General features: G+C 46.2%; 1 protein-coding gene across 1 annotated transcript; it reads left to right on the top strand.

Annotated features, from left to right (window-relative positions):
- Nucleotides 1-1,029: 1,029 nt before the first annotated feature.
- On the top strand, nucleotides 1,030-14,640 carry LOC147125121 (AT-rich interactive domain-containing protein 1B-like). The gene is given in 3 exon segments (XM_085991982.1): nucleotides 1,030-1,068; nucleotides 13,236-14,001; nucleotides 14,004-14,640. Coding segments are annotated over 3 exon segments (1,170 nt in total). The 3' UTR covers nucleotides 14,369-14,640.
- Nucleotides 14,641-27,872: the final 13,232 nt, after the last annotated feature.

The raw sequence follows: 27,872 nt of genomic DNA on the forward strand, positions 1-27,872 counted from the left end.
GAGTGGGAGGAGGAACGGTAATGGTAAATAGAGGCGGGTGTTGTAATCCTCCTGGGATGATCATACCTCTGTACCTCTGGGTGCAGAGTCCCCAAAAGCTGGAGACACAAGTGGCAATGCAGTGACTGCCAGAACCTGCCTGCTTTCAGGCACTAGCTCCATCCTTTCATGGGTGTGGCTGGTGTGGTGGGATGTGTGGTCACCTTGAGAGGAAGTCGTCTTGGAATATTTCTGGGCCTCTGAGCTAGAGGCCTGGCTGACTACATCAGAGTAGTCTGAAGAGTGTCGCCAATGTAGGTATGACCTGCCATCACTGCTCTTACAAACCATTCTGTCCAAGCCAGCAGTGAGTGCCCCCTGGAACTGAGTGGCCAAGGTCTGCATGGCTTCAATTGCAATGTTCCTGAGAGGACCGAGTACTGTGTTTGGTCCCACATTGCTGTGGCGCTCCCCTGCAGATGGCCATGAAGGTGCCACTTGCATGATGGTACTCTGTGCCTGTCACAGGAGTGCAGTGATGCCCAAGGTATTTGGATACATATTCTATGACATTTTTTGGACAAATGCTGCATGTTGCTCAGAGTAGACAGTATGGATTATACCTTGTGTTCCTGCATCAATTGGCACCTGAAAACCTTTGCATTTCAGGAGCCATAATATCAGGTGCCAGCATTCAGACAAAGACTGTTGGCAGGATTTGTCAGTGTGAGGGAGAGGGCATGTGGCATAGGAACAAGTAGGACAGAGGTGGCATGGGGCAGTAGGTACTGGGCAGGGATGGCAGAGAGACAGGATAGCAAAGTTGGCAGGAGGGGCACCTGACAGGGGGTTTAAATCTCTTTAAATTAGGGACTCCCCTTCAGTGGCCATTTGGAATGAATGTTATGGATCTGAAGCGCTGCTCCAGTCATATTATGGGGAGGGCCCAATTTTTTAAAATTCAGGGCCTTAAATAATTAACCTTGAATACAAGACTTCAGTACCTGTTGTGCTGGCTTGCCGCATTGTGGCGTACTTGGCAGCTTGACCATGTTGCAGGCCTCTGCGTTCGATACTGCAGGGGAGCAGGTGCGTAAAGCCCATCAGCACATCAGGTACCTTCTATTCAATTATTAGTCTCATATGAATATTGACATTCTTAAAATTTTGACAAAATGGCACCAAATGAATATGAATCTCATGCAGAAAGGTTCTGACAACCATCTGAGTTTCCCTCCCCGCGCCCCCCCTGGGAATGGTTAGCTCTAGGACAGCTTATTAGTGCTGTAATGTGGAAGGCAAACAGCCCTGTCTTTCACGAGAAGTATTAAATATTTGTGTCTTGGTAATGAGATGGTAAACTTACATCTCCTGTGAGTTAATGAATGTGATAAAGCGCACCTGGAAACAGAAAAGAAAACAACCGTTGTGTGCAATAAACATCTTGCTCAGCACCTGTCATGTTGCCTATTATGACAAGTATTAAGGAATAGACATTTTAAGTTAACACAGTTCCAAATACATTTAGCTCTGTGGTTGGAGCTTTAGACCTCTGAGTCCTGATTTTGTGATCCCGGCAAAAATGGGTGTTGTGTGGTGCAAAGCACGGACACACCTTCACATGTATTGTCGGGGGTGTGGAGTGCCAACACGCCTTCCTCTTTGATTAGACTATGGGTGAAGCAAAAGCATAGTCCTTGGCCTGCAGTGCATTGGCTGCAGCTTGCCAAAAAAGGGGAAGCTGTGGTGGTGACAGAAAAGTTGCCTATTTTTTCCCAATGGCACAATAGAAACAGGTAGACAACACTGTGTCCTTTGAAGAGTTGGCCCAAAGGAGAATGGCTCTATTTGGGGCTGAAATCAGCTACATGGAGGGAGGTGACTGATTGAGTCTATGCAGTCACCCATCTCTGTTGCACCTAGCTGCAAGTAAGGAAGAAGCTCTGGAATTCCTTCCCTAAACGTCTCCGCATCACAACGTCTCTATTACGTTCGGGAATAATTGAGACACGGACTGCAGGAGTGGAACAAAATAAGTCTTTACTGGTGGAAGTCAATAGTGAAACTAAAAACACAGAGGCTCACTAGCGCCTTTTATACAGGGGTGGTCACTGCCGGTACTGCAGTCTGAGACCAGTTATTCTCTTAAAGGTACATACACAACAATTCCTCCCCTTTTAGATAAACAGTACATAACATTCATTTAACAACTAAATGATAACTAATTACAATCACAATTACTGTTGCTAGATACATTGGTTAAGTTTAAGCAATTATAAGTTCAGTCTTTGAGGAGGCTTCCTGATTCTGTCTGGGTAACGCCTCTTTGGGGTATCAGGTTCTTCTGGCAATGTTGAGTCGGGATCAATGTCGTTGTTTGGTTCATCTGCTTCCAATATTACCGGTTCTGCGGTAGCTGCAATTGGAACGTCGATTTCATTACCAGGTGTATCAGATCGTGGTGTGGAGTTGACGTTTTCCAGTGACTCTAGAATCTGGTCAACATGGCGTCTTACAATGCTCTCCCCAACGTCCACGGTATACATGAGAGGTCCTTGTCGTGTACAAATCGTTCCTGGCTGCCATTTCTCAGTGCGGTAGTCCCGGGCCAAAACTGGTTGACCTATCTTAAAACTCCTGGTCGGCCTTTCATTCATATTCTGAAACTGCCTGTTCTCCACATCTCTTCGGACGTTTGGCTTAACCAAATCCAAGCGGCATCGTAGTCTTCGATTGAAGAACATCATGGCTGGAGTTTGGTTGGTAACCGCATGTGTCGCATTCCGGTAGGCAAACAAGAAGTGGTCCACCTTGTGTTGAAGGGGTATATCTTCATTACACATTGCCTTGATAGCCTTCTTGAATGTTTGGACAAACCTCTCGGCCAATCCATTAGTGGCTGGATGATATGGGGCAGATGTGTAATGCTTAACACCATTGTTCTTTAAGAACCTCCGGAACTCTTCAGACACAAACTGTGGTCCATTGTCAGAGCAAATCTGTTCAGGCAGCCCATTCCTGGCGAATATGGTTCGTAAAACTGTGATAGTTTTTTCCGTGGTGGTTGAGGACATTTTTATTACCTCTGGCCACTTTGAATGTGCATCCACCGCAATTAAAAACATCGAGTCCATGAAGGGATCAGCAAAATCAATGTGTACCCTTTGCCATGGAGATGAGGGCCACTCCCATGGATGCAGAGGAGCTTGTGGTGGGGCGTTTTGGACCTTCTGGCATCCTGCACAGCTCTTGGTCATCTCTTCGATTTCTCTATCGATTCCCGGCCACCACACAAACGCTCTGGCTAAGTTCTTCATTTTTACCCCACCCAGATGACCCTCATGAAGCTCATTGAGCACTCTATCCATTAACTTAGGTGGAATTACTACTCTGGATCCACACATCAAGGTTCCTCTGCACACTGACAACTGTTCTCTTCTCAGCGAGAATGCTGGCAGCAGTGGTTCGCCATGTGCTGGCCATCCCTTCACCGTTAAATCATAGACCCGTGATAGTGTCGGGTCATTCCGTGTTTCCTTTTCTATGTTTGCATTCGTCACAGGGAGACATTCGACTATGGTCGAGTGGAATAACTCCATTGGATCCACTGCAAGGTCTTCTTCTTCCACCGTCGGCAATGGTAGACGTGACAATCCATCAGCATTTCCATGCTGTTTAGTTCCTTTGTACTCGATGTCATATTGGTGTGCCCCTAGGAAAAGGGATCATCTCTGCAGCCGTTGTGCTGTCATTATCGGTACGCCCTTCTGAGGGTTGAAAATGGAGACAAGAGGTTGATGATCGGTTAGTAGAGTAAATTTTTGACCGTGCAGGTAGTGATTGAACTTCTTCACCCCCCACACTAGGCTGAGGGCCTCTCTGTCAATCTGGGCGTAGTTACGCTCGGCAGAAGTTAACGAGCGTGACGCAAAAGCTATCGGCCTCTCCAAACCATCAAGGAATTTATGTGACAGTACCGCCCCAATGCCGTAGGGAGACGCATCACACGCCAGTCTGATCGGCAGTGCTGGGTTGTAGTGAGCCAATACTTCCCTTGAAGTGATTAAGTCCTTACTCTTCTGAAAAGCACGCTTACAATCATCGCTCCATTTCCATGCTACCCCCGTTCGTAGCAGGGCGTTCAGTGGGTGCAGAATTGTCGACAAATTCGGCAAAAACTTATGATAGTAATTCACCAATCCGAGGAATGACCTCAGTTGCGACACATTTTCAGGCGCTGGGGCCTTAACAACCGCTTCAATTTTGTCAGGGGACTTATGTAACCCCTCTTCATCAATCACGTGGCCACAATATGATATCTGTTTCTTAAAAAACTCGCACTTGGGGCGATTGGCTCGTAGCCCATGTTCACGTAGTCTAGTGAGCACCTGCTCTAGGTTGTTAAGGTGTTCACTGTCATCTTCACCTGTCACAAGGATGTCGTCCAAGTAACACTGAGTCCCCGGAATCCCTTGCAGTACTTGTTCCATCGCTCTTTGCCATATCGCCGGAGCCGATGCTACTCCGAATACCAATCGATGATACTGGTAAAGACCTTTGTGAGTGTTTATTGTGAGATACTTCCTAGAGGACTCTTCAACCTCCATCTGCAAATATGCTTGTGCTAGGTCAATTTTTGTAAAACGCTTCCCTCCAGACAGTGAGGCGAAGATGTTTTCTATCCTTGGAAGAGGATATTGTACTGTGTGAAGGATTGGGTTCACCGTCACCTTGAAATCCCCACAGATGCGAATCTTCCTTGGCTCTCCGGACTTATTGCTTAACGTTTTCTTCATGACAGGAACGATGGGTGTCGCCCACTCGCTCCAGTCGACCTTAGACAACACGCCCGCCTTCTCCAGATTCTCCAGCTCTGCCTCGACGGCTGGGCGAATTGCATATGGTACTGGTCTTGCTTTGAAAAACTTGGGAACTGCATTCTCTTCTATTTTTATCGAGGCGGTTACGCCTTTAAGCGTGCCCAGTTCTTGTTGAAATACCTCTTTGGCGTTAGCTAAGATTGTTGACAATCGTCCAGGAGTGACGTCTTCATCTTTTTTACCGTCCACCGTCATTGCATGAATGGAGTGCCAATCTAAGTTTATCTTCCTGATCCATTCCCGTCCCAATAACGGTGGTCCACCATTTGGCAGTATGTAGAGATACAATTTCCGTATTTTCTTGCCGTTGTGTTCGACAGGCACCCTTATTTTTCCTCTGGGGTATACTTTTTGCCCCGTATACGTCGTCAAGACAATGGATGTCTCTCTCAAGGGTATGTGTGAAAATAGCCGCTCGTAGTCTCGTAGATTCATGACGGTTAGCGCTGATCCTGTATCCAATTCCATTTTAACTTGGGACCCTGCTATCGTGAGGGTGACCCAAATGGTTCGGTGATCCTCTTTTGCGATTACATTGTGAAGTTTGAGACAGCTTAGTCTCCTGTTCCCGGATTCACTATCGCTCATCTGGTCTTCGGAACTACTGTCCGTCATCTTTTGTACTTTCTTGTATGGTTCCTTAGTAGCCTTTTTGTTGTCGCTGGTCTTCTTCCCAGACCTGCAAACTCGTGCAATGTGTCCCATCTTCCCGCATTGCCTGCATATTTTGTCTTTGGACCAGCAGTCCTTCTGGTCATGGTTAGTTCTGCCGCAGCGATAACATTTTTCAAATCCCCGTGTCATTTCGTGGGTGCCGTATTCCTGTGGTTTTTGTTGAATTTCTGCAGCTCCCCTGGCTGCTGCTTCATATGATACTGCCACGCTGAAAGCCTTATCTAGCGTCAGCTCTTTCTCTGCGAGTAACTTCTTCTGTGTTCCTTCACTCAGGAGTCCACAGACAAATTTGTCCCGTAGGGTATCTGCCAGTCCTGCTGCGAACTGGCAGTGCTTTGATAGCTTGCGTAGTTCCGTAAGATACTCAGCATTGCTCTCATCTTTGTGCTGAGTTCTCCTGTGGAAATTAAATCTTTCTGCTATCAACAGCGGTGCAGGGTTTAGGTGTTCCTGTAGGACAGCAACAATTTCGTTAAAACTCTTCGCCTTCGGTTTGGCTGGAGTAATCAGGTCCTGCAATAGGCCGTACATTCTAGCGCCCATTAAGTTTAGCAATATCGATGCCCTTTTCTCCTCCGCTGTTGTTAGCGCTGCTTTCCACGGTTTCTTGCGCGTTTAATATATTTTTTTATTATTTTCCCGTCGTGGAGCGGACCCTCTGGGACACTTCCCTCCCTCTTCTTAGGTCCGAACGCTGCCCGGCTTCGAAGCACCGGCCGCACCAAGTGTGCTCCACCCTCTCTCTCTCTTTGCTTCCTGACTCGCTGCCCGGCCCTGTTACAGAGCCACCCGATCGAGCTCTAGCCCGCTGCAGCCCAGGAAGTATCAGTGTACTACCTGCCACCAGCCCGATTAGCTGGGAAACCACAGACTGGGGAACCAAGCCTGGCTCTTGACAGTCTCTCCTGCAAGTTTTCAATCCGACGATTTGGAGGGCGGTTGCCCACGGTCGACGCCCGTTTCTCGAGTTTCTGTGGATTCTATTTTTTTTTTTCTTCTGGCTTCGACCTTCAAAAACGTCGTCTGAGGTGCTGCCGAGTTGCAGGTAAGTTCGTTTCTTACTCGTCGCCAGTATTACGTTCGTGAACAATTGAGACACGGACTGCAGGAGTGGAACAAAATAAGTCTTTACTGGTGGAAGTCAATAGTGAAACTAAAAACACAGAGGCTCACTAGCGCCTTTTATACAGGGGTGGTCACTGCCGGTACTGCAGTCTGAGACCAGTTATTCTCTTAAAGGTACATACACAACAGTCTCTCTCCTCCTTTACGTCGCTTCTTAAAACCTACCTCTTTGACCAAGCTTTTGTCACCTGTCCTAATATCTCTTGATGTGACTCGGTGTCAAATTTTGTCTGATAACGCTACTGTGAAGCGCCTTGGGACATTTTACTATGTTAACGGCGCTATATAAATGCAAGTTGGTGTTGTCGTTGTTGGTGATGTCAGATGGAAAAATGGATGTAGAGAGGCAGGAAAGTCTGTGGGTAATCAATGGAGTAGTGCAGAACCCAAACCTCTGTTTGATTGCTGGTAAAGTGGAAATAATGGTGCAATTAGATGACAGGTCAGGCTGGGGATTGGCCTGGAAGCCATTGGAATTGAGGAGAAGTTTGGGTAAGTGAGAATCCCTGAGTCAGGAGTAGCTGGACAGGGGATGACACCAGAGTGAAATATAGGAAGTGACTGATTAAAAAAACTTGTAGGTTTTTCATTAGTTTGGTAATTGCAGTAATGATTGTTTAAAAACTTGTCTACACTTAGCTGTAGCTTGCAGTTCATTAACACTGCACTATATTTGAAAATTAGCAAATGTGCCAAATGCCAATGATGTGGAAGAAATGTAGTTTGCGTTGGGGTAAATATGAATGAGATAACGAGCTGCAAGTGTGACTCAGAAATTTGCCTTGGATTGAAATATTTTTGACTGATTAAGTGTGACAGAACTGTGATGTGATGGATCAAAATATTATGACAGATGGGAAATGCATGCAGACGTACTTTTTTATAATACTGGCAGATATTGCATAGCATTACTCATGGCAAGTCAGATGATATAATGCATAATGCATTTTTCAACTACTAAGGTGAAGCTGAGTCCCATTAAGACCATGGGGTCTAATTTGTTAAATAAATGCTGGTTGAGTTCATTTGGAGATTAATTGCTATTTTGACTTCAGTTACAACCCTCTATTTGTTTGACTTGGTAAGTTCAAACAAAAAGGCTGTAGACATTCTGGCCTCAATATGAACACCCCCATGAGGGGTGCTAGACATAATGGCCACGATTTTGTGCCTGGAGGCGGGATGGTGGCGGGTCCGCTGGTCGGCGGGTTCCGGATTCGCTCCCGGTTCGACCTGCCCTGAAGTTGAAATTTTGCGTTGATTGGCCTCGTTACGGCCAATGTGCGGGTTCCCCGAGGCAATTGCTGGGTGTGGGTCAGCTGCTCACGTCTGATGAAGCAATATTGGACTGATTATTTAAAGGGGCCATGTCCCCTCTGCAAATTCATTTCCATTTTGTTCCCTGAAGTGCTGGCTGCTGCAGGTATGGCAGCGCAAAAACCTAAGGCTGCTCCCCACTTCGATGAGGACACCCTCCATACTCTGTGATCTTGTGGAGGGAGTAAGAGGACGTAAGGAGGTCCTCTTCCCTGGAGACTGAAGGAGGAGGCCTCCTCAGCATACCAAGGCAGCTTGGCTGCAAATTGCTGAGGAGGCCAGTTCGGGGTCGGTCTGCATATACACCTGGGTGCAGTGCCGCAAGAGGTTTAATGATCTGCTGCGATCAGCAAAAGTGAGTATAACATCACACTTAGCTTCCATCTGCCTCCCATCTCTTCTCATCCCCATCACTCTGCATTGGCAACCTTCCCCTGCACATCCATACTCAATCTAACATCCCTTGCACCCTCACCTCTCTTTCTCTGTACAGTATCACATCACCATCTTACTATGCACCACTCACACTCTTATGCAATGCCAACAACTAGCAATGCACAGGGAGGTTTGTGCACCTCACTCCTTCATAGTCTCCCTCTAAACATCTATGTCATCCATTCTTTACACTCACTCCATCAACCTCTCTCAAATTCCACTTGTGTCCCTCATTACAGGAGAAGAGAGCCCACAATAAAAGGGAGAGGGGGAGGATAGGAGGAGGCCCATCACCCCTGATGCACCTAACAGAGGCAGCCCTGGAGATCATCGGAGGTGCAGAGGAGCTGGAGGTGGGGGACGGAGAGACGGGTGTAGAAGAGAAAGCTGGTGACAGAATTGAATTCCAACCCTCTGATTTAGCATTCATGAGTGCCTAATGTGGGATATGATGTTCATAGAGATTGAGTGCTAAGCATCTGCACAATGGGATGTGTCTGCAACATACATTTCACTTGTCTAAGTCAAGCGTAGGTCCCTTGCAGTCAGAATCAGGGGAATTTATAATGGGGAACAAAGAAATGGCTGACCAATTAAATACATATTTTGGTTCTGTCTTCACAAAGGAAGACACAAATAACCTCCCAGAGATGTCGGGGAACATAGGGTCTGATGAAAGGGAGGAACTGAAAGAAATCAGTATTTGTAGGGAAATGGTGTTCGGGAAATTGATGGGATTGAAACCGATAAATCCCCAGGGCCTGATAATCTACATCCTAGGGTACTTAAGGAAGTGGCCCTAGAAATAGTAGATGCATTGCTGATCATCTTCCAACATTCGATGGAATCTGGAACAGCACCCATGGATTGGAGGGTAGCTAATGTTACCCCACTATTCAAAAAAGGTGGTAGGGAGAAAACAGGGAATTACAGACCGGTAAGCCTGACATCGGTAATGGGGAAAATGCTGGAGTCCATTATAAAAGATGTAATAGCAGAGCACTTGGAAAACTGTGACAGGATTGGACAAAGTCAACATGGATTTACAAAAGGTAAATCGTGCTTGACTAATCTACTGGAATTTTTTGAGGATGTAACTGGTAAAATAGATAAGGGAGAACCAATGGATGTGGTGTATTTGGACTTTCAGAAGGCTTTCAATAAGGTCCCGCATAAGAGATTAGCGTGTAAAGTTAAGGCACATGGGATTGGGGGCAAGGTATTGACTTGGATAGAGAACTGGTTGGCAGACGGAAAGCAAAGTGTTGGAATAAATGTTTTTTTTCCCGAGTGGCAGGCAGTGACTAGTGGGGTACCGCAGGGATCGGTCCTTGGACCCCAGCTATTCACAATATATATTAATGATCTAGACAAGGGAACTAGATGTAATATCTCCAAATTTGCAGATGACAAAGCTGGGTGGGCGTGTGTGCTGTGAGGAGGATGCCGAGAAACTCAGGATGATTTGGATAGGTTGGGTGATTGGGCAAAAGCATGGCAGATGCAATATAATGTGGATAAATGTGAGGTTATCCACTTTGGTGGCAAAAACAAGAAGGCAGATTATTATCTGAATGGCCATAGGTTGGGAGAAGGGGAAGTGCAATGAGACCTGGCTGTCCTTGTGCACCAGTCGCTGAAGGTAAGCATGCAGGTGCAGCAGGTGGTTAAGAAGGCAAATGGTATGTTGGCCTTCGTAGCGAGAGGGTTTGAGTACAGGAACAAGGATGTCTTGCTGCAGTTGTACAGGACCTTGGTGAGACCACATCTTGAGTATTGTGTGCAGTTTTGGTCGCCTTATCTGAGGAAGGATGTTCTTGCCATGGAAGGAGTTCAGCGAAGATTCACCAGGCTGATACCTGGGATGGCAGGAATGACGTATGAGGAGAGATTGGGATGATTGGGCTTGTACTCCCTGGAGTTTAGAAGAATGAGAGGCGATCTTACTGAATCTTATAAAATTCTGACAGGACTGGACAGACTAGATGCAGGAAGGATGTTCCCGATGGTCGGGGAGTCCAGAACCAGGGGTCACAGTCTAAGGATAAGGGGTAGGCCATTTAGGACAGAAATGAGGAGGAATTTCTTCACCCAGAGAGTGGTGAACCTGTGGAATTCTCTACCACAGAAGGCAGTAGAGGCCAATTCATTAAATATATTCAAGAAGGAGTTGGATATATTTCTTAAGGCTAAAGGGATCAAGGGTTATGGGGAGAAAGCAGGGACCGGGTACTGAAATTGGATGATCAGCCATGATCACATTGAATGGCGGAGCAGGCTCGAGGGGCCAAATGGCCTACTCCTGCTCCTATCTTCTATGTTTCTAACTCATGCCTTTAGTCCCCCACAGGACAATTGAGAGCCCCGCTCCCCACTGCCCAGGAGGAAGAGCAGGAGCACTCCTCAGAGGAACCACCAGCCTCTGAGGGAGCAGCGTCACTAGCATTCAGCTCACCCAGCACTAGTGCAGAGATGCACACCTCGGTGGGTTTTTTGTGAGATAGAGTAATGTTGTCGCCTGGTGTATCACAGCTCACAAGTGAGCAGGAGCAGATGTTGGAGACAGGGACAGCAGTGGCGGGTCCTTGTCGGAGGATGCTGGGCTCTCCCAGCTCTGCTCAGCTGCATGTAGACGCTGAGCCTCTGGGGCCATCCAGAAAGAGAGAGGTGCTGGAGCTTAAGGAACAAGTGCAGGAGGCTCTCAGTGGGTTTGCTTCCACGATAACTGCGAGTGTGCAGAGAATGGAGGAGTCCATCTTAAACATTAGCAATGCCGTGGTGAACACTATTGGCAAACTAGATGCCACCATGGAAAGGATGGCAACCTCCATGGAGGACCTAACTCTCCAGACACAAGCCAACATGGTGGCTCTTCTAGATAGATGGTCAGCTATGGAGGATAGAAGGCCATCTATCGTGGAGAGGAACCAGAGGTACATGGATGTCCCCATTATGAGGACTGTCCGTACAGAGACGGGTCCACATGGTCCCACCGATGTGCAGCAAGGTGCTCTCCAGCAGCTTGCTAGCAGTGAAGTGCAGGTGACCCACGAGAGGGACGTTGGTGTTCGAGCACAAGGAAGTGGGGGCTCCTCTCCAAGCGCTCACATTCCCTTGTCACTGCTGAGCCCTCAGTCAGAGCCCCATCTGCCTGAGCCAACAGAGCTGGCCGAGTCTGCCGCTGCACAGCCGCAGGAGCAGACTTTGGCGGGGCCTTCCAAGGCTCACAAAACCAGAGGACGGCCGTCAAAGGCGTCTAAGCAGGAGCAGCTGGGAAGTGAGCAGGCTGCCTCCACATATGCTGAAGCCACAGGGGTCTCACAACGTAGAAGCACGCGTAAGAGGAAGATGACACGTTAATAATCACAAGGGTTCTCACTTGGGTGTTGTGATAGATTTATTTGTAAAGTTTCTGTTCTTTGCCAATATTGTAATAACTTGATATAGAACGAAGGTTTGACATCGTTGCCATCTGTGTGCTGACAATTGGAGGTGGCACAGTTTAGGGTAAGTGCGCCTTTAAAATCCAGCAATGCCGGTTACAGTGGATCGATAGTGCACAACACATACTTGCGGCCTAAACACAGAAAATGGCCCCCAAATCATTCAATCACCAACCTCACAGATTTCTAAATGACAAGATTTGAGAGTGCAGCTTTTACATTGCAGTTGCAGCTGTGAAGTCTCCAGCTCGCTGGTGTTCACGCCACACTTACCTGGCGTGTTGTTGGAACGTCGTGAAACCTGACCCAGAAGCCGCAAAATCCCAAAACCCTGTGAAAATAGCTCTAAAGTACCACTTAATAGGCAGTTAAGTGCCTTTAATCCCTTTCTCGCCGCTTGGTGTCGAGTCCGTTTGCAAATCGGAGACCCGACACTTGGGAAAGATGCATGGAGGCACGATCACGGCGGGTTCTGAACCCGCCGTCAATCATTGCAAATTTAACCTCTGACCCACCTCCAATCCTGCCCTCTGAGCACCAGCAAAATTCTGGCCAATAGTTGGGATTTTCTGCTCCAGTGGAATCCCAGCGTAAGCTCTGTAGGACAGACTCTGCACCCGACTTACGGTTGCATTCCTGACCCAGGCCTATTTTCTGAGTGTCTGAAGCGGTGTAGCATAAATGGTGACCTCTTTTTCAAAAATTCAGCCTTAACTACTTGGCAAGACAGCTCTTTAAATTTGAAATCCCCCATCCATCCCATAGCAACCCTGGATTCCACAATCAAACTGGTATTCCTGGTGATGCTGTGGCGCAAATGATGACATATACGTCATTTGTTTTCCCTTGATTTCCATATCTTTTGAATATGCCCAGTCATATTAGGATGGATGTATTCTACACCCCTGTCACATCTGGTGGAAAATTCCAGAAGTGACAGGCACCTGTCGGCGAGTTCGTAGTATAGCTCCCTACCTGGTTTTTCACCCTTCCCACATTACAACAGTGACTACACTCCAAAAGTACTTCATTGGCTATAAAGGGCTTTGAGACGTCCGGTGGTCATGAAAGGCGCTATATAAATGCAAGTCTTTCTTCTTTCTTGCCCACTGGAGTTATGCTTGGAAGCTGCTGGAACCCCAAGAGAAATTTTCAGCTGCTATTTTTATCACATTATCTCCGGTGGTGGTGCAAACTCACTCCCCATGCATCCTTGGCCAGCAAATTCTTGGCCAATGGTATAAATTCATCTTGTGCAGTAGCGGATAAACTGGCGAAGGCACGACGGCTGCTCATTTTCCCTTTGCATTTACTTCAATGGAATAATAATCGGGTGGACTGCAAAACGGAATGTTGATTCACTATCGCCCATTTTCCACAGCGGCACAAGACCAATTTATACCCCAATACAGGAGAAGGAGGCGGCGGCGGGGCAGACACTCAACATGGAGGAAGCGGCGGCAAAGACAACAGCCTCTTAACCGCCGACAACCTGGGCAACAACAACAAGGCCGACGACGAGCTGCTGAAAATGGGCGACCAGAGGTACGAGCACCCAGCAGCCGTGGGCTCCAATAACCAGGCGGGCCCGGTCCCCGATTATAATCACTATTACCGAGCGGGGCCGGCGGCAGCGGCAGCGGCGGCGGGGACAGGCCCCGGGCCCGGCCCTTACTTCGATCAACATGGCGGACAACAAAGCCCCGGGCTCGGCGTTCACCCTTCGAGCACCCTGGAGCTGAGCGCCAGCCCGCTGCACAGCTCGCACGACGGCTACTCCAACAGCTACAACCATTACTCGGGCTACAGGCCGGCCTACGGCAGCCCCGGCTGCGGCATGATCAGCTCGCCCAGGGCCAACAGCATGGTATCCAGCGGCGCTACCAACAGCGGCAGCGGCGGCCACCCTCACCACCACCACCACCACCACGGCAAGCAGCAGCCACCGCCACCTCTGGCCGGGGCCTTTCAGCGCTACTCAGGCCAGAACCAGCACTCAGGAGCCACGCCGACCCTCAACCAGCTCCTGACGTCCCCCAGCCCCATGGGGGGATACGGCTTCCCGGACTACAACAACTCTGGTGCTTCGCAGGCCTCGCTCAAAGGGAGCGACATGGGCAGTCAGTACGGAGTAGGGAGCAGCCAGGCCAGGCCTGGGGAGGATGAGGTGGCAGAGCAGCAATGGCAGGACAAGCTCGCAGCCACCTGGCCATGAGCCCCGGCAGCATGGCGCAGCCCCTGGGCAGAGCGCAGGGCAATCCAATCGAACAGATGGGTATGAAGAGACCCCAGCTATACGGGATGAACAACAATCCTTATTCGCAGCAGCAGCAACAACAACAGAGTGGACATTACCCTGGGCAACCATATGGACCTCCCACACCACAGCGCTATCCAATGAGCATGCAGGGCAGGAATCAAAGTAGCATGGGAGGAATGCAATACCCACAGCAACAGCAGTACAGCCTGGATATTGGGCAGCATCTCGCCCTGAGCAATGGTGATCCCTTCTAGCAGTCTGTTGAGCTCCTTGTCATTGCGGACTGGACCAAGGGCTGCAACAGTATCTCTGGCCTGCCTTACAAGTGGAACCTCTATCGACACCCAATTAGTGGTCAGACCGGGTGGAAGGAGAGCCAGGGAGAAGCAGGCCCCGGGACGCCGGTACCACGGTGGCTGAAGATTGCCGGGCAGGAGTGCGGGAAAGGCGGAGCGAGGCGAGAGCGGACCCTATTGTGATGGCGCCGATGAAGATGGCTGCTGTCCTTGCGGGCTCCGTGCGTACCAGGCAGCTAAGTGTCTCTTGCTGCTTGGTGCGCTTGGCTCGTTAAGAAAAAAGCATTTCACTGACTGGATTTCACTTGTTGTATTTGGTTATGCGACAAATAAAATTGAAAATTGAAAAAAAAAAATTGAAATTGATATGGTAAAATATAGCATTTTATAAGGACAGGAACAACATACCGTGTAATGCAGAATATATTATTTTTGTTGTTAAAATGATAATATGTCCCTTTGAAGCCACAAAGCCATAACATCCAATTGCTGGTAAGCAAACACTAGGTAAGATAATTTAGAGTATTATTGCTGTTCAAGCTACGGGTCCCAACCCTGCCCTTGTTTGACTTTTTTTGTAGTGCTAAGAGGCTGCGGACATTCTTACTGTGGTACTGTATATTGTACTGTTGGGGAATTTCTCTGTACTTTGAAAATGAGAACTTTTTTTGTTTCTTTGCACTTTTTTTGATGTGTGACACAGACATTGAAGTGTGATGGATAGGAAGAGACAAGTGTGGCTGATAGGAAATGGGCACTAGATGTGCTGCTTTTATATCATTTATGCAGATATATATCTTTTATATCTTTTATGCAGATAGATATAACTCACCTCTCAGTGGCTTTAGTTTTCTTTGATTTTCATTCAGTGTTTTATCTCAGCCGGAAAACACTGCGCAAAAATGAAACTGCTGAGTAAATCAGATTAGACTGAACGTTGCTTGCGTTACCACTCCAGGGATCATTAATATTTCACAGAAAAAGAGGAAAATAACGTGGGGAGCAAATGGTATTCTGTCAGCAAACTAAAAAGCGCTAACCTTGATATCTTGAACATTTCCATCTACAAATTCTTTGAGTTAGTCCCCAGCCATTCCGATAACTGCACTATCACATTACATTCCTAATGGGCTTTGCTGAATATATGACCTTGTTGTACATAACGGTTAAATATTTACTGTAGTTATTATTTAAAGGCGTATTGGACTTAAAGAAGTGGGTTGGTAATTTTCACCTTCACCACTGGTAAACTGGCAGCAGATTGTCAGGTGGGTTCTATAACAGACAGGGCAGTCCGCTTCGCCAGTTTACCACCCAAACGGTGCAGGTGAAAATGACCTCTCGGAATGTTTGTCTACACATGAGGGATGTGTTCTTCCAACCTGAGAGCACGTTGTCATGCTGCTAGGCTCACCAGCTGCCTTATTTCTCTGAGTTGCTTTAGGTTTGATATTGCTGTTCTGAGCTCCTCAGCTGTGAATAGCAAAAATGTTTTCTTAATTTTTTCCCCTTAAATCTGTGCTCATCAAGATGAGAAGTGCTGGGAAAAGGAACATTTTCCCATTTTTGCTCTCAGTACATCCAGATCAGATGTAACACAGTTTAGATGTAGGGTAAAGCATCTTTTGTCATGCCTTATCGAGTAATCCCAGGTTAGTTCTAGAATGTGTTAGACACAGAATAGTGTTCAGTTTCAATCACCATTAAGCACTCCTCAGGTCAGGTCAAGCACAGATTAGAGGCAGAATAAAATATCTCTCTACAGCCTACTCCTCTTAATTCAGTGAATTTAATTCAATAATTCAAATCACCCGATCCTTTCATTTTTTCCAAGTGCTAAATTTTCACTTTGCTGTTGTTTCCATTGCTTAATTCAAAATATTGGGTAATTCAATTTTGCTTAGTTATTTCAGATATTGTTTGTTAGACTCCATGAAGAGTTACATAATTGAACAGAATCACAAATTCATCCTAACTGATTGGAAGTAGGAAACCTTCTATCTGAAACACCCACTCGACCTTTTGCTTGACTGATACAAAGGACAGGAGTGTTGATAGAAAATGGCAGCTCACTTAAAAGAAATGTTCATATTAGACAGCACTGATTCATTGGGCACTTGGGGCGTGGACCATATGGATATTTGTTAAATATTTCCAAACCATATATGTACTGTAATATGGTTTCTATAAATATGTAATTTGTGAGAAATACTGTGAACTACTATTCCTTAATTTGGATCAGCAATGCCCACAGTTATGGCTGTTAAATCCGTGAATCTTGATGTATGATGTCCTTCAATAAATAGACAGAGACTGCAGAGGAACAATCAACAGGTGTTTACTGGATGAGGGTTACTCTCAAACTAACGGTACAGATCCCTACTCTGGGTTATATACAGGTGTGGTCACTGCCGGTACTACAGTATACAGGAGCTGTAAAAAAGTAGTTCTCCCCTTAAAGGTACATACACTACAATTCCTCCCCTTTTAGATTAACAGTACCATAACATTCATTTAACAATTAACACTTTTAACATGCAACATTAACTGAAAATAGTCCATTTATAAATTCAGTCTTTGGGGCGGCTTCCTGATCCTTTCTGGATAGCGCCTTTCCTGAGTGTCTTGCTCTTGGTGCGGAGGCGATTCTGGCCCCCTGTCGTCGGTTGGTTCATCAGCTTCCGATGCTACTGTTTCTGGGGTAGATGCTACCGGTATGTCGGGTTCATTACCAGGTACGCGAGACATGGGGTTGACTCGTTCCTGTGACTCTAGGATCTGGTCGACATTGCGTCTCACAATGTTCTCCCCAACATCCACTGTGTACATTACTGGCCCCTGCCGTATGCATATCGTTCCTGGTTGCCATTTCTCTGTTCGGTAGTCGCGGGCCAAGACTGGTTGCCCTACATTGAAGCTCCTTGTCGGCTTCTCATCTCTTCGTACATTTGGTCTGAGCAAATCCAGACGAGATCTCAACCTTCGGTTAAAGAACATCATAGCCGGGGTCTGGTTGGTGACTGCATGTGTCGCATTTCTGTAGGCTAACAGGAAATTGTCCACCTTATGCTGCAGTGGAATGTCGTCATCGCACATGGCCCTTACTGCCTTTGTAAAGGTTTGTACGAACCTCTCAGCCAACCCATTTGTGGCTGGATGATACGGGGCGGATGTGTAATGCCATACCCCATTCCTTTTCATAAATTTCCGAAACTCTTCGGACACAAACTGTGGTCTGTTATCAGAGCAAATCTGCTCTGGCAAGCCGTTCCTGGCAAATATGGCCCATAGGACTGCAATCGTTTTCTCCGTGGTGGTGGAGGACATTTTGATCACCTCAGGCCATTTCAAGTGCGCATCCACGGCTATTAAAAACATTGAGTCCATGAATGGACCAGCAAAATCAATATGCACCCATTGCCATGGAGAGGAGGGCCACTCCCATGGGTGTAGAGGGTCAGGTGGTGGTGCATTTTGGACCTTCTGGCATCCTGACCAGCTCTTTGTCAGGTCCTCGATTTGCTGATCGATCCCCGGCCACCACACATAAGCCCTAGCAAGGCTTTTCATTTTCACCCCTCCCAGATGGCCTTCGTGAAGCTCATTGAGCACTCTCTCCCTTAACTTGGGTGGAATTACCACTCGGGATCCACACATCAAGGTCCCCTGGCATACTGACAGCTGTTCTCTTCTGGATGAGAATGCTGGCAACAGTGAGTCGCCATGAGTTGGCCATCCCTTCACCGTCAAGTCATATACCCGAGACAGTGTCGGGTCATTTCGGGTCTCCTTCTCTATATCCGCGTTAGTTACTGGCAAGCGTTCAATTATAGTTGAATAAAATATTTCGACAGGGTCCACTGCTGGTGCTTCCTCCGCAGTAGGCAGTGGCAGGCGTGATAGCCCATCAGCATTTCCATGCTGTTTCGTGCCCTTATACTCTATTTCATATTGGTTCGCCCCTAGAAAAAGGGACCATCTTTGTAGCCATTGCGCAGTCATCACCGGAACGCCCTTCTTCGGATTAAAGATGGAGACAAGTGGTTGGTGGTTGGTCAGCAAGGTGAACTTCTGCCCGTGCAGATAGTGGTTGAACTTTTTCACTCCCCACACTAGGCTGAGGGCCTCCCTGTCAATCTGGGCGTAGTTATGCTCGGCTGAGGTTGGTGACTGAGACGCAAAGGCTACTGGCCTCTCCGAGCCGTCCGGGAATTTGTGCGACAGCACCGCTCCAATACCATAGGGTGATGCATCACACGCCAACCGAATTGGTAGTGCTGGGTTGAAATGAGCCAACACCTCTTTTGATGTGATCAATTCTTTGCACTTCTGGAAAGCTCGTTTACATTTGTCATTCCACTTACATGGTACCCCCGTTTGCTGTAGGGTGTTCAGTGGGTGTAGTACTGTGGACAAATTTGGTAAGAACTTATGGTAGTAGTTCACCAGCCCGAGGAACGACCTGAGTTGTGACACATTTTCCGGTGCTGGAGCCTTGACTACTGCCTCAATCTTTTCAGGGGACTTATGTAACCCCTCTTCATCAATAACGTGGCCACAATACGAGATCTGCTTCTGGAAAAACTCGCATTTGTGGCGATTAGCTCGGAGCCCATATTCCTTCAATCTAGTGAGCACCTGCTCCAGGTTGGCGAGGTGATCACTGTCTTTTTCGCCTGTGACCAGGATGTCATCCAAATAACACTGGGTCCCTGGAATCCCTTGCAGGACTTGATCCATTGCCCTTTGCCAAATAGCCGGAGCTGATGCTACCCCGAACACCAGCCGGTTGTATTGGTAGAGACCTTTATGAGTGTTGATCGTGAGGTACTGCTTCGAGGCTTCTTCTACCTCCATTTGCAGGTACGCCTGGGCCAGATCAATCTTAGTGAAGCATTTTCCTCCAGATAGCGAGGCGAAAATATCTTCAATCCGCGGAAGCGGATATTGTACCATGTGAAGGACTGGGTTCACTGTCACCTTAAAGTCCCCACAGATGCGAACCTTCTTTGGTTCCCCAGGCATATTACTCAATGACCTCTTCATTACAGGAACGATGGGTGTAGCCCACTCGCTCCAGTCCACTTTGGACAGTACTCCTGAATGTTCCAAACCTTCCAGCTCTGCTTTGACGGCTGGGCAGATCGCATAAGGTACCGGTCTGGCCTTAAAAAACTTTGGGCTTGCATTTTCCTCTATTTTGATCGTCGCTGTTATGCCTTTTAGTGTTCCGAGTCCCTCCTGGAACACTTCTTGTGCATCAGTTAGCATTTTTGACAGTCGTCCAGGTGTGACGTCGTCATCCTTTTTGGCATCTACAGTCAGTGCTTGTATGGAATGCCAATCTAGCTGTATCTTCCGGATCCATTCACGTCCTAGTAGTGGTGGTCCTCCATCTGGCAATACATATAGGTCCATTTTTGGTGTTTCCTTGCCGTTGTATATAACGTTCACCCTTATTTTTCCTTTTGGGTAGACTTTTTGCCCTGTGTACGTCTTCAAGACAATCTCTGTATCTCTCAAGGGTATATGTGAGAATAGCCGCTTGTAGTCCCTTCGGTTTATGACTGTTAGGGCTGATCCTGTGTCCAATTCCATTTTCACTTGGACTCCGTCTATCTTGAGCATGACCCAGATAGTTTGGTGATCCTGCATTTTGATTACATTATGTAGTTTCAGACAACCCAGCTCCTTGCTTCCGGAGTATGTATCACTTTTCTGTTCCTCTGAACTACTCTCCGTCACCTTATGTTCCTTTTTGTACTTCTCCTGTGGAGATTTCTTGCTGCTGGTTTTCTTTCCCGACCTGCAGGCTCTTGCTATGTGTCCTACTTTTCCACACTGTCTGCACACTTGGTCCTTGAACCAGCAATCCTTATGGTCATGTGTTGTTCTGCCGCAGCGATAACACTTCACTGCTCCATATGACATTTCATTTGTGCCATATTCTTGCGGTCTCCGTTGTATCTCTGCAGTGCCCCATGCGGCTGCTTCATGTGATACTGCCATGCTGAAAGCCTTGTCCAGCGTAAGATCCTTTTCTGATAGAAGCCGTTTCTGGGTTCCTTCACTTTGAAGCCCACACACAAACTTGTCCCTTAAAGTATCTGCTAGTCCCGTTCCAAACTGGCAGTGTTTCGATAGCTTGCGCAGTTCCGTTAAATACTCAGCATTACTTTCATCTTTATGCTGGTTCCTTTTGTGAAACTTAAACCTTTCTGCTATCAGCAGCGGTGTGGGGTTTAAGTGGTCCTGTAGGATTGCCACTATGCTTTCAAAATCCTTTTCCACTGGCTACTCTGGGGTTACTAGGTTTCACAGTAAGCCATATGTTTTTGCTCCCATGGAATTCAACAATACCAGTGCTTTCCTGGCATTTGGCACTTCATTCGCCTTGCAGTACACTTCTATGCGTTCTACATATGTCACCCAATCTTCGACTTCATTGTCGAACGCTGTGACACTGCCACTCTTCGGCATCCCTGGGTGTGGTTAGACTGGCTAATAATGGCATCTCCCGCGCTCTCCCTTCTTCTCCGCTGGCTCCAAATGGCGTCTCCCGCGCTCTCCCTTCTTCTCCGCTGCGGCTCAAAAATGGCATCTCCCACGCTCTCCCTTCTTCTCCGCTGCTGCTCAAATGGTGTCTCCCGCGCTTTCCTTTCTTCCCCCGCGGACGCTGCTCAGCCCTTGAACACCGGCCGCGCCCTGTGCGTTTTCCTGCGCGCCTCTGTCGTTGACGCTGATCAGTCCTGAACCCCGGCTGTGCCCCGTGCGCTCTACCCTTTCTCTCTTTTAGTTTTTTTTTTCGTCGACGCCGCTCGGTCTTCAACCCCGGCTGCACCCTGTGCGCTTTACCCTCTCTCTTACCCCGTCGACACTGCTCGGCCTTCCCCTGTGCCGTCGGTCGGCTCCAGCCGCCGCCGTCCGGGAAGGGTCTGCGCTGTACCTGCTGCCAGCCCGTCTCGCTGGAGTCTCCGCCGGATGGTCGACGCCCATGCCCCTGGAATCGGCCTTCTTCTGCAGAGTTGCAGGTAGGTTCGAATCGACTCGTCGCCAATGTTAAATCCGTGAATCTTGATGTATGATGTCCTTCAATAAATAGACAGAGACTGCAGAGGAACAATCAACAGGTGTTTACTGGATGAGGGTTACTCTCAAACTAACAGTACAGATCCCTACTCAGGGTTATATACAGGTGTGGTCACTGCCGGTACTACAGTATACAGGAGCTGTAAAAAGTAGTTCTCCCCTTAAAGGTACATACACTACAATGGCACTTTCTCAAAAGGAACAATTTATTTTTCAGGGAAGTTGAAGATTGCCTGTTAAGTAATAATTAGCATGAATTTTGTCAGCAACAATAAATCTACAGTCTGGAAATGTTAGTGCTCTATGAAAAGTCATTTTTATGCTGTTGAGTTTGCATATACTCCAATCCAATCAACCTTACTCAGATATTTCCATGTTTGACATCAGCCACCTTTCTAGCATTTTGAAGGGAAATTGAACATTTGATGCCAAATTTAGCTAAATTTTGGGTGTAGGCCCAGATCCACAGGGAATTTGGTTGTGACTGCCCTAAGCTCATTTCAGATTAAAGAAGTCTGTTAGAGAATAGAAACTTTTATCCTGTTACTCTGGGCTGGATTCAAATAAAGGCTGTGTAAAGGAAAAGTGTACTGACCTATAGCCATAGGTGTCAATTGGAGGGGTAAGGGGAGCAATTACTCCCTCAATCTGAATGGCTGTCTTTGTCAAAGCTGGCATGTGGATTGTGGCTCGCAAGCTTCTTTTGAAGCTGCAGAAACTATCATGTAATGTACCATTTCTATTTCCTGTTTATTTTATATGCCACTGGGTTTGCTGTTAGAATTTGGTGAGACTTGCAGCTGCGGTTTGGACAGGTCTGTTTTCAAGAAATAAGGCTAAAGTGCACATGCATATGCTGTGTGCATAAAAAAAAGAAATACTTGCATTTATATAGAACCTTTTACGACCTCATGATGTCCCAAAGTGCTTTACAGCCAATTAAGTACTTTTTTGAAATGTAGACACTGTTGTGATGTAGGAAACGCGGCAGCCAATTTGTGCACAGCAAGGTCCCACTAACAACAATGTGATAATGACCAGATAATCAGATATTTTAGGTGTTGGTTCAGGGATAAATATTAGCCAGGACACCTGGGAGATCTCCCCTGCTTTTCTTCGAAATAATGCTATTGGATCTTTTACATCCACCTGAGAAGGCAGACGGTTTAACATCTCATCCGAAATACAGCACCTCCGACAATGCAGCACTCCTTCAGTACTGCACTGGAGTGACAACCTGGATTTTGTGTTCAAGGTTCCAGGGACTTGAACCCACAACTGTCTGGCTCAGAGGTGAGAGTGCTATTGTAGGGAGTGGCGTGTGCCCAGTCAGCACTGCCCCTGACTGCCTCTGAGCGGTTCGAATCGCTCCCACACCCCTGGGTTCTAGACACTGGACTTAGGTACAGGTGGCGATACAGAAATAGAGTAGACAATTGGTTTGGTACAAGAAAACCGTAATTTTATTAAAAGGCACAACAATATTACAATACTGGAAAAACCACTAGAATAATTACAGGCATACAAAGTTACACTTGGTTGGGAATGGGGAACACACGGCACAATGAGGGAACAATCACGTTAATAATCCCCCTACCCTTGTCCCACCCCCAATACCTAACTAGATTGAGCTAAGAGGGGCCAGGGATTTACGCTCACCAATGGGGTTTCCTTGACAGTTTGAAACCTGCCGATTAAGCCGGTTGTGGTTTTGGGGTTCGCTCTTTGTGTCCTTCGGGGCCTGCCGTCATCACGTGGTCCCAGGGCGTGGCAGTGGAGTCGTCCGGGTAAAGTACCCCCTTTTTCCTCAGTTTGCAGAGTAAAGTCTTTATTGGGTACTTTACCTTGCAGGATAGTTGTTCTTCTGGTGGTGGTCGTTGGATTTTGTTGCGGCTGGGTTCGGTTGGTGGTCTTCGGGGTTGGCTCAGTGTGTAAGGCTGCGGTTGCGGCCTAATTGTCCTCAGTTATTGCCTCGAACTTGCTATTTGGCTCTATTCCTCAACGTACCCCGATGGCTGGCCCTCTTCTGCCGTGCTGAGCCTCGATCTTGCTGTTTGGCTCTATTCTTCAACGTACCCCGAATGCATACCTCTTGAGCTACTGGTGGGCCTATAATTATACAGGTCCTCCATTCCCTTATATGCGCGCCAAATCAGGTCAGTTCTTTGTTTAATTTTTGGCGGACTCGTCTAAAGTGTTTACAGTCATTCACCTTAACGGCTTTTGGGGCAGTTGTCTCCTGGTTTTAACGGCTTCAATATCCTGGCTGTTTGTCATTTATGAATGTTTAATTGTCTTTTCCTGGCTTGGTGGCTCCTTTGAGCAGTTACCGATTATGCATGCAAAAAGTTAATGGCCTCAAGATTACGTCTATCCTGAGTTAACTGTTTCGAGGTGAAAGATGCATATTCTGTGTTTACCTAGCTGTCTGGCTTTAGAAAAATGACAAAGTCTTCCACACAGATCCATGCATATTAGGTTTCATTTCAGGATTTGAATGGGCCTGCCTTTTGCAGGGCCTTGCTTTCTAAAATCCTGCTGGCCTCGGTCACGAGGTTTCAGAAGCCATTTTCTTTCGGGTACCCTTTTTAATAACTTGTCCAACCAGGGTCCCTTTATCCATAACTTTTGGGGAATGTGGGAATTTTGAGAACCCTACACTATCACTGAGCCACTGAATATATGTGTGAATATGAATACTTATCTGTGATTTAAAAGTGCGAAATACATGGGGATTCATTTGTCGTGGCTGAGTTGTTTCCAGAGGAGACTTTCATGCAATTCTTTCCATGCATTCATGAATTTTAACGGTCAGATTGCAGATAAAGAAATGTTAAACATTGATCTAGAACTGGTATTTATTGGCTGAATAATCTAATAATAATTCAGAACATTGTTGATAATTGACTAGGCAACATGGCTCATTAATGGGGCCTGGAGGAGTGAACCTTTTATTAGGAGCTAGGAATTTTCTCACTTGGCTCTAAATAACCGTACATATCAATGTTCTAATGAATATAGTGGCCCTAACTGGATAAGCAGTATGGAGTTTAACAGGGGTCTAAATATGGTAAACTGCAAGGTTTTAACTGGTTTAACTCCAGTAGTACCTTTTGCACACTTGGGGTTCAATAAGCCTTGGCTCTTGTTGACCTGTATGTAAGCTCTCTGAAGTTAGATAAATGGGACATGTCCCCAAGGGAGAGGTTGTGCACTCCATAACAGGCAAACAGAAATTCTACCTGTGTGGATTTCTCAGTGCTTGGTTTTGAGGCTATTAAACATCGCAATGGAATTCCGTGTGTGCCAGACAGCTGGCTGACAAAACGTACAGTGTCAGACTGTGCCGTGTGTAAAAAGGAAGAGTATTCTGGGTAGTGTTCTCTCAAAGCACTCGGGTCTTATATTTTGCTGTCAATGCACATGTGGCATGTAGGTATTGTAAAGGGAGGTACAGCTGGAATCAAGAAATAAAAGTACAATTGGTAACTCATGAAATGTATTAAGCCACTGGAAATAAGGGAGTGCTGGGAGTCCCACTTGGTGTGTAAAAATAGTGGCTGTATGGCATTTCATAAGATGAAAGTTACCAAACTATAGATCAGCTTTACTTTAAAATTAAATGAAACAAAGAATCCAACAAATTATTAGACATGGTAAACATTTTGGGTAAGTTTGAAAAGGTAATTTAATGCATAATGAAGTAAGAAACATTAATTTGTTTCTTTTATCTCTGAATCTTTTTGGAATTTACAATATGGCAAATAATTTAAATCAACATTTTTGGTCACGTTTATTGCCAAGGATGGGCATATCATGTAAGCAAGCTGTGAGCAAAGGCAGGCTTAAAACTTAAAAAAAATGTAATTATGCTCCAGAGCTTCAGGATTTTGCTCCAACAAAATAAGGTATGCTCACTCTCATTCTGCTAAAGTCGCCTTTATACTGATGCTGTTTTACTGTGGATTCTGGGAGACGAGCGTCCATTTACTCTGATAACACTGATAAAATCCATCTCCCTTATCCCTATGGCAGACTCTGTTTTGTGTGAGTTTACCAACCTGCCACTGGGAAAAGTAAACTGGATTTAGCAGTGTGAAAGCTAGGAGCCAGCTCACCAACAATGGTCTCCTGGAATCCAACCTTCAACAGTGCCAGTAGAAAAGTGGCTTAACTCAGTGTTTCTGAAACTGCTTCTACTTGCGTCACTCAGCTCCAGGCAAACAAAGAGCTTTAAGTGTTATGAATGACAGTGAGATGTAGAAAGGCATGGCTGTTTGACAAAGACAAGTTAAAGCAGCCAAAACACTGAGCAACTAAAACAGTGAGAACAAGATCACTCGGACAAATAACGCCGTTAGACCAGCAATGCGGAAAAGTAACACCAGATTCAAGTGAAGATAATTTAGTCTAATGGCAACAGAAATGTCTCCATCAAATTGTGCTGACTCGAAACACTGGCTTCTCACTAAACTCTGCTAACAAGGAGATTATTACTGCGAGGGGTTGTGAATCTGGAACAATCCTGGGTCTTGAGTTTATGTCTATGCATCAAAAGCTAGCTTTGATGTGACGATCAGCTTGACATTTCATGCACAATACTGGCAAATAATGATTAATGCATGATCAAGCATCTATAAGGCATGTTCAGTTAGAATTATTATTTGATTATCAGACCATCTGCAGAGCTTTTCATACAGTCTCCTTAAAGAGAAATACAGTACCACTGATTTTATCCAAATACATATCTGATTAAGGTTTCTTTAATTAATCAAAAGTTGCACTTCCATCCTACAGAATTTAAGTGGACCAATTCTCACTCCATTGTACAGAATATCAGTGCACCAAATTCCTCCATACTCCTATTGTAGAGAACTCCAGCAAACCAAACGCTATCTCAAGCACTTTTAATGTTGATAATTCCAGTGACCAAACCCACTTTCCCTTCACTCCCACTGTATAGCATTGCAGTGGGAAAAAATATTTCCCTTCACTTCCATTACACAGAATTCTCAGTCTAAACATGATTTTCAAAGACAAAATGCTGATCCAAGAATATAATATTCCTCAGTGATCTGCTTTTTAATGCTTAGTGCATCAATGTAATTAACCCATTATCACATTTCACCTAAAAGGGATTATTTTAGAAATCCAATCACTTTGATGTAAAGTCTATTTTTGTTCAGCATTTTTTGTACAGGCTAAATTGCTCAATGATTGAATGAATGGTTCAAAGACTTGCAAGGTGTTATTTATAGCTGGACTTTACAGAAATACAAGTCTAAACATAATCCTGATTCAAACAGAACATTTCTTGGCACAATTGATACACCATTATCAGGATTTAACTATGCCACAAAGAATATTTTATTACTACAGAAGCAGAAGGTAACCAAGATTAATCATTCCCAGAGGGACATAGGAAGATGTGGCAGTTTGGGTTACTGTGAAAAAGTAGGGCAATCCATTTCTCTGCAATCCCTTCAGTGCCAGCTGAACATATTTTCCTCTGAAATTATTCTCTAGCAGATTTTCATGAAATGTTATTCAATGTTCTTATCCAATTATCAGCTGTGGCTCAGTTGGTAGCACCCTTGCCTCTGAGTCAGGAAGGTTGTGGGTTTAAGTCCCCCTCCAGGGACTTGTGCACATAAAGCTAGGCTGACACTCCAGTGCAGTACTGAGGGAGTGCTGCACTGTCGGAGGTGCCGTCTTTCGGATGAGATGTTAAACCGAGGAACCCACCTGCTCTCTCAGGTGGACGTAAAAGATCCCGTGGCACTCTTTCGAAGAAGAGCAGGGGAGTTATCCCCTGGTGTCCTGACCAATATTTATCCCTCAATCCACAGAACAAAAACAGATTATCCGGTCATTATCACATTGATGTTTGTGGGAGCTTGCTGTGCGCAAATTGGCTGCTGTGTTTCCCACATTACAACAGTGACTACATTCCAAAATGCTTTGAGACGTCCGGTGGTCGTGAAAGGCGCTATAGAAATGCAAGTCTTTCTTTCTTTTAACAGCCTTTCAACCTCTTGAATAATATTTTCTCAGGGTCTGTAGTGAAGGTGTCTTTGATGAACTCTTGCCTCTTGTTTTAAGGGGTTAAGCTGACGATTGTAAAAGGCTTTCCCACGTGCAGGTACCAGACATAATTTAACAGTATCAGTTAAAGATAGTGCCCCTAGCCCACCTGTGTGTTCTTACATTTTTTAAAGGCCAGAGATGATAGATATTGAGATTGCGTGGGAAAGCTGAAGGATGAGTTGCTTGCGTGGAATGAGATATCGAGTATATCTCTATAAACCGTGCATTTTATTGAGATGGGACAACTGTCAAGTTTTCTTTATCTCTTGTAAGGATTAAGAAGCTG

Source organism: Somniosus microcephalus, chromosome 1 (genome assembly GCF_052327205.1).
Source record: "Somniosus microcephalus isolate GS21.2 chromosome 1, FLI_Smic_1.0, whole genome shotgun sequence".
Classification (NCBI taxonomy): Eukaryota; Metazoa; Chordata; class Chondrichthyes; order Squaliformes; family Somniosidae; genus Somniosus; species Somniosus microcephalus.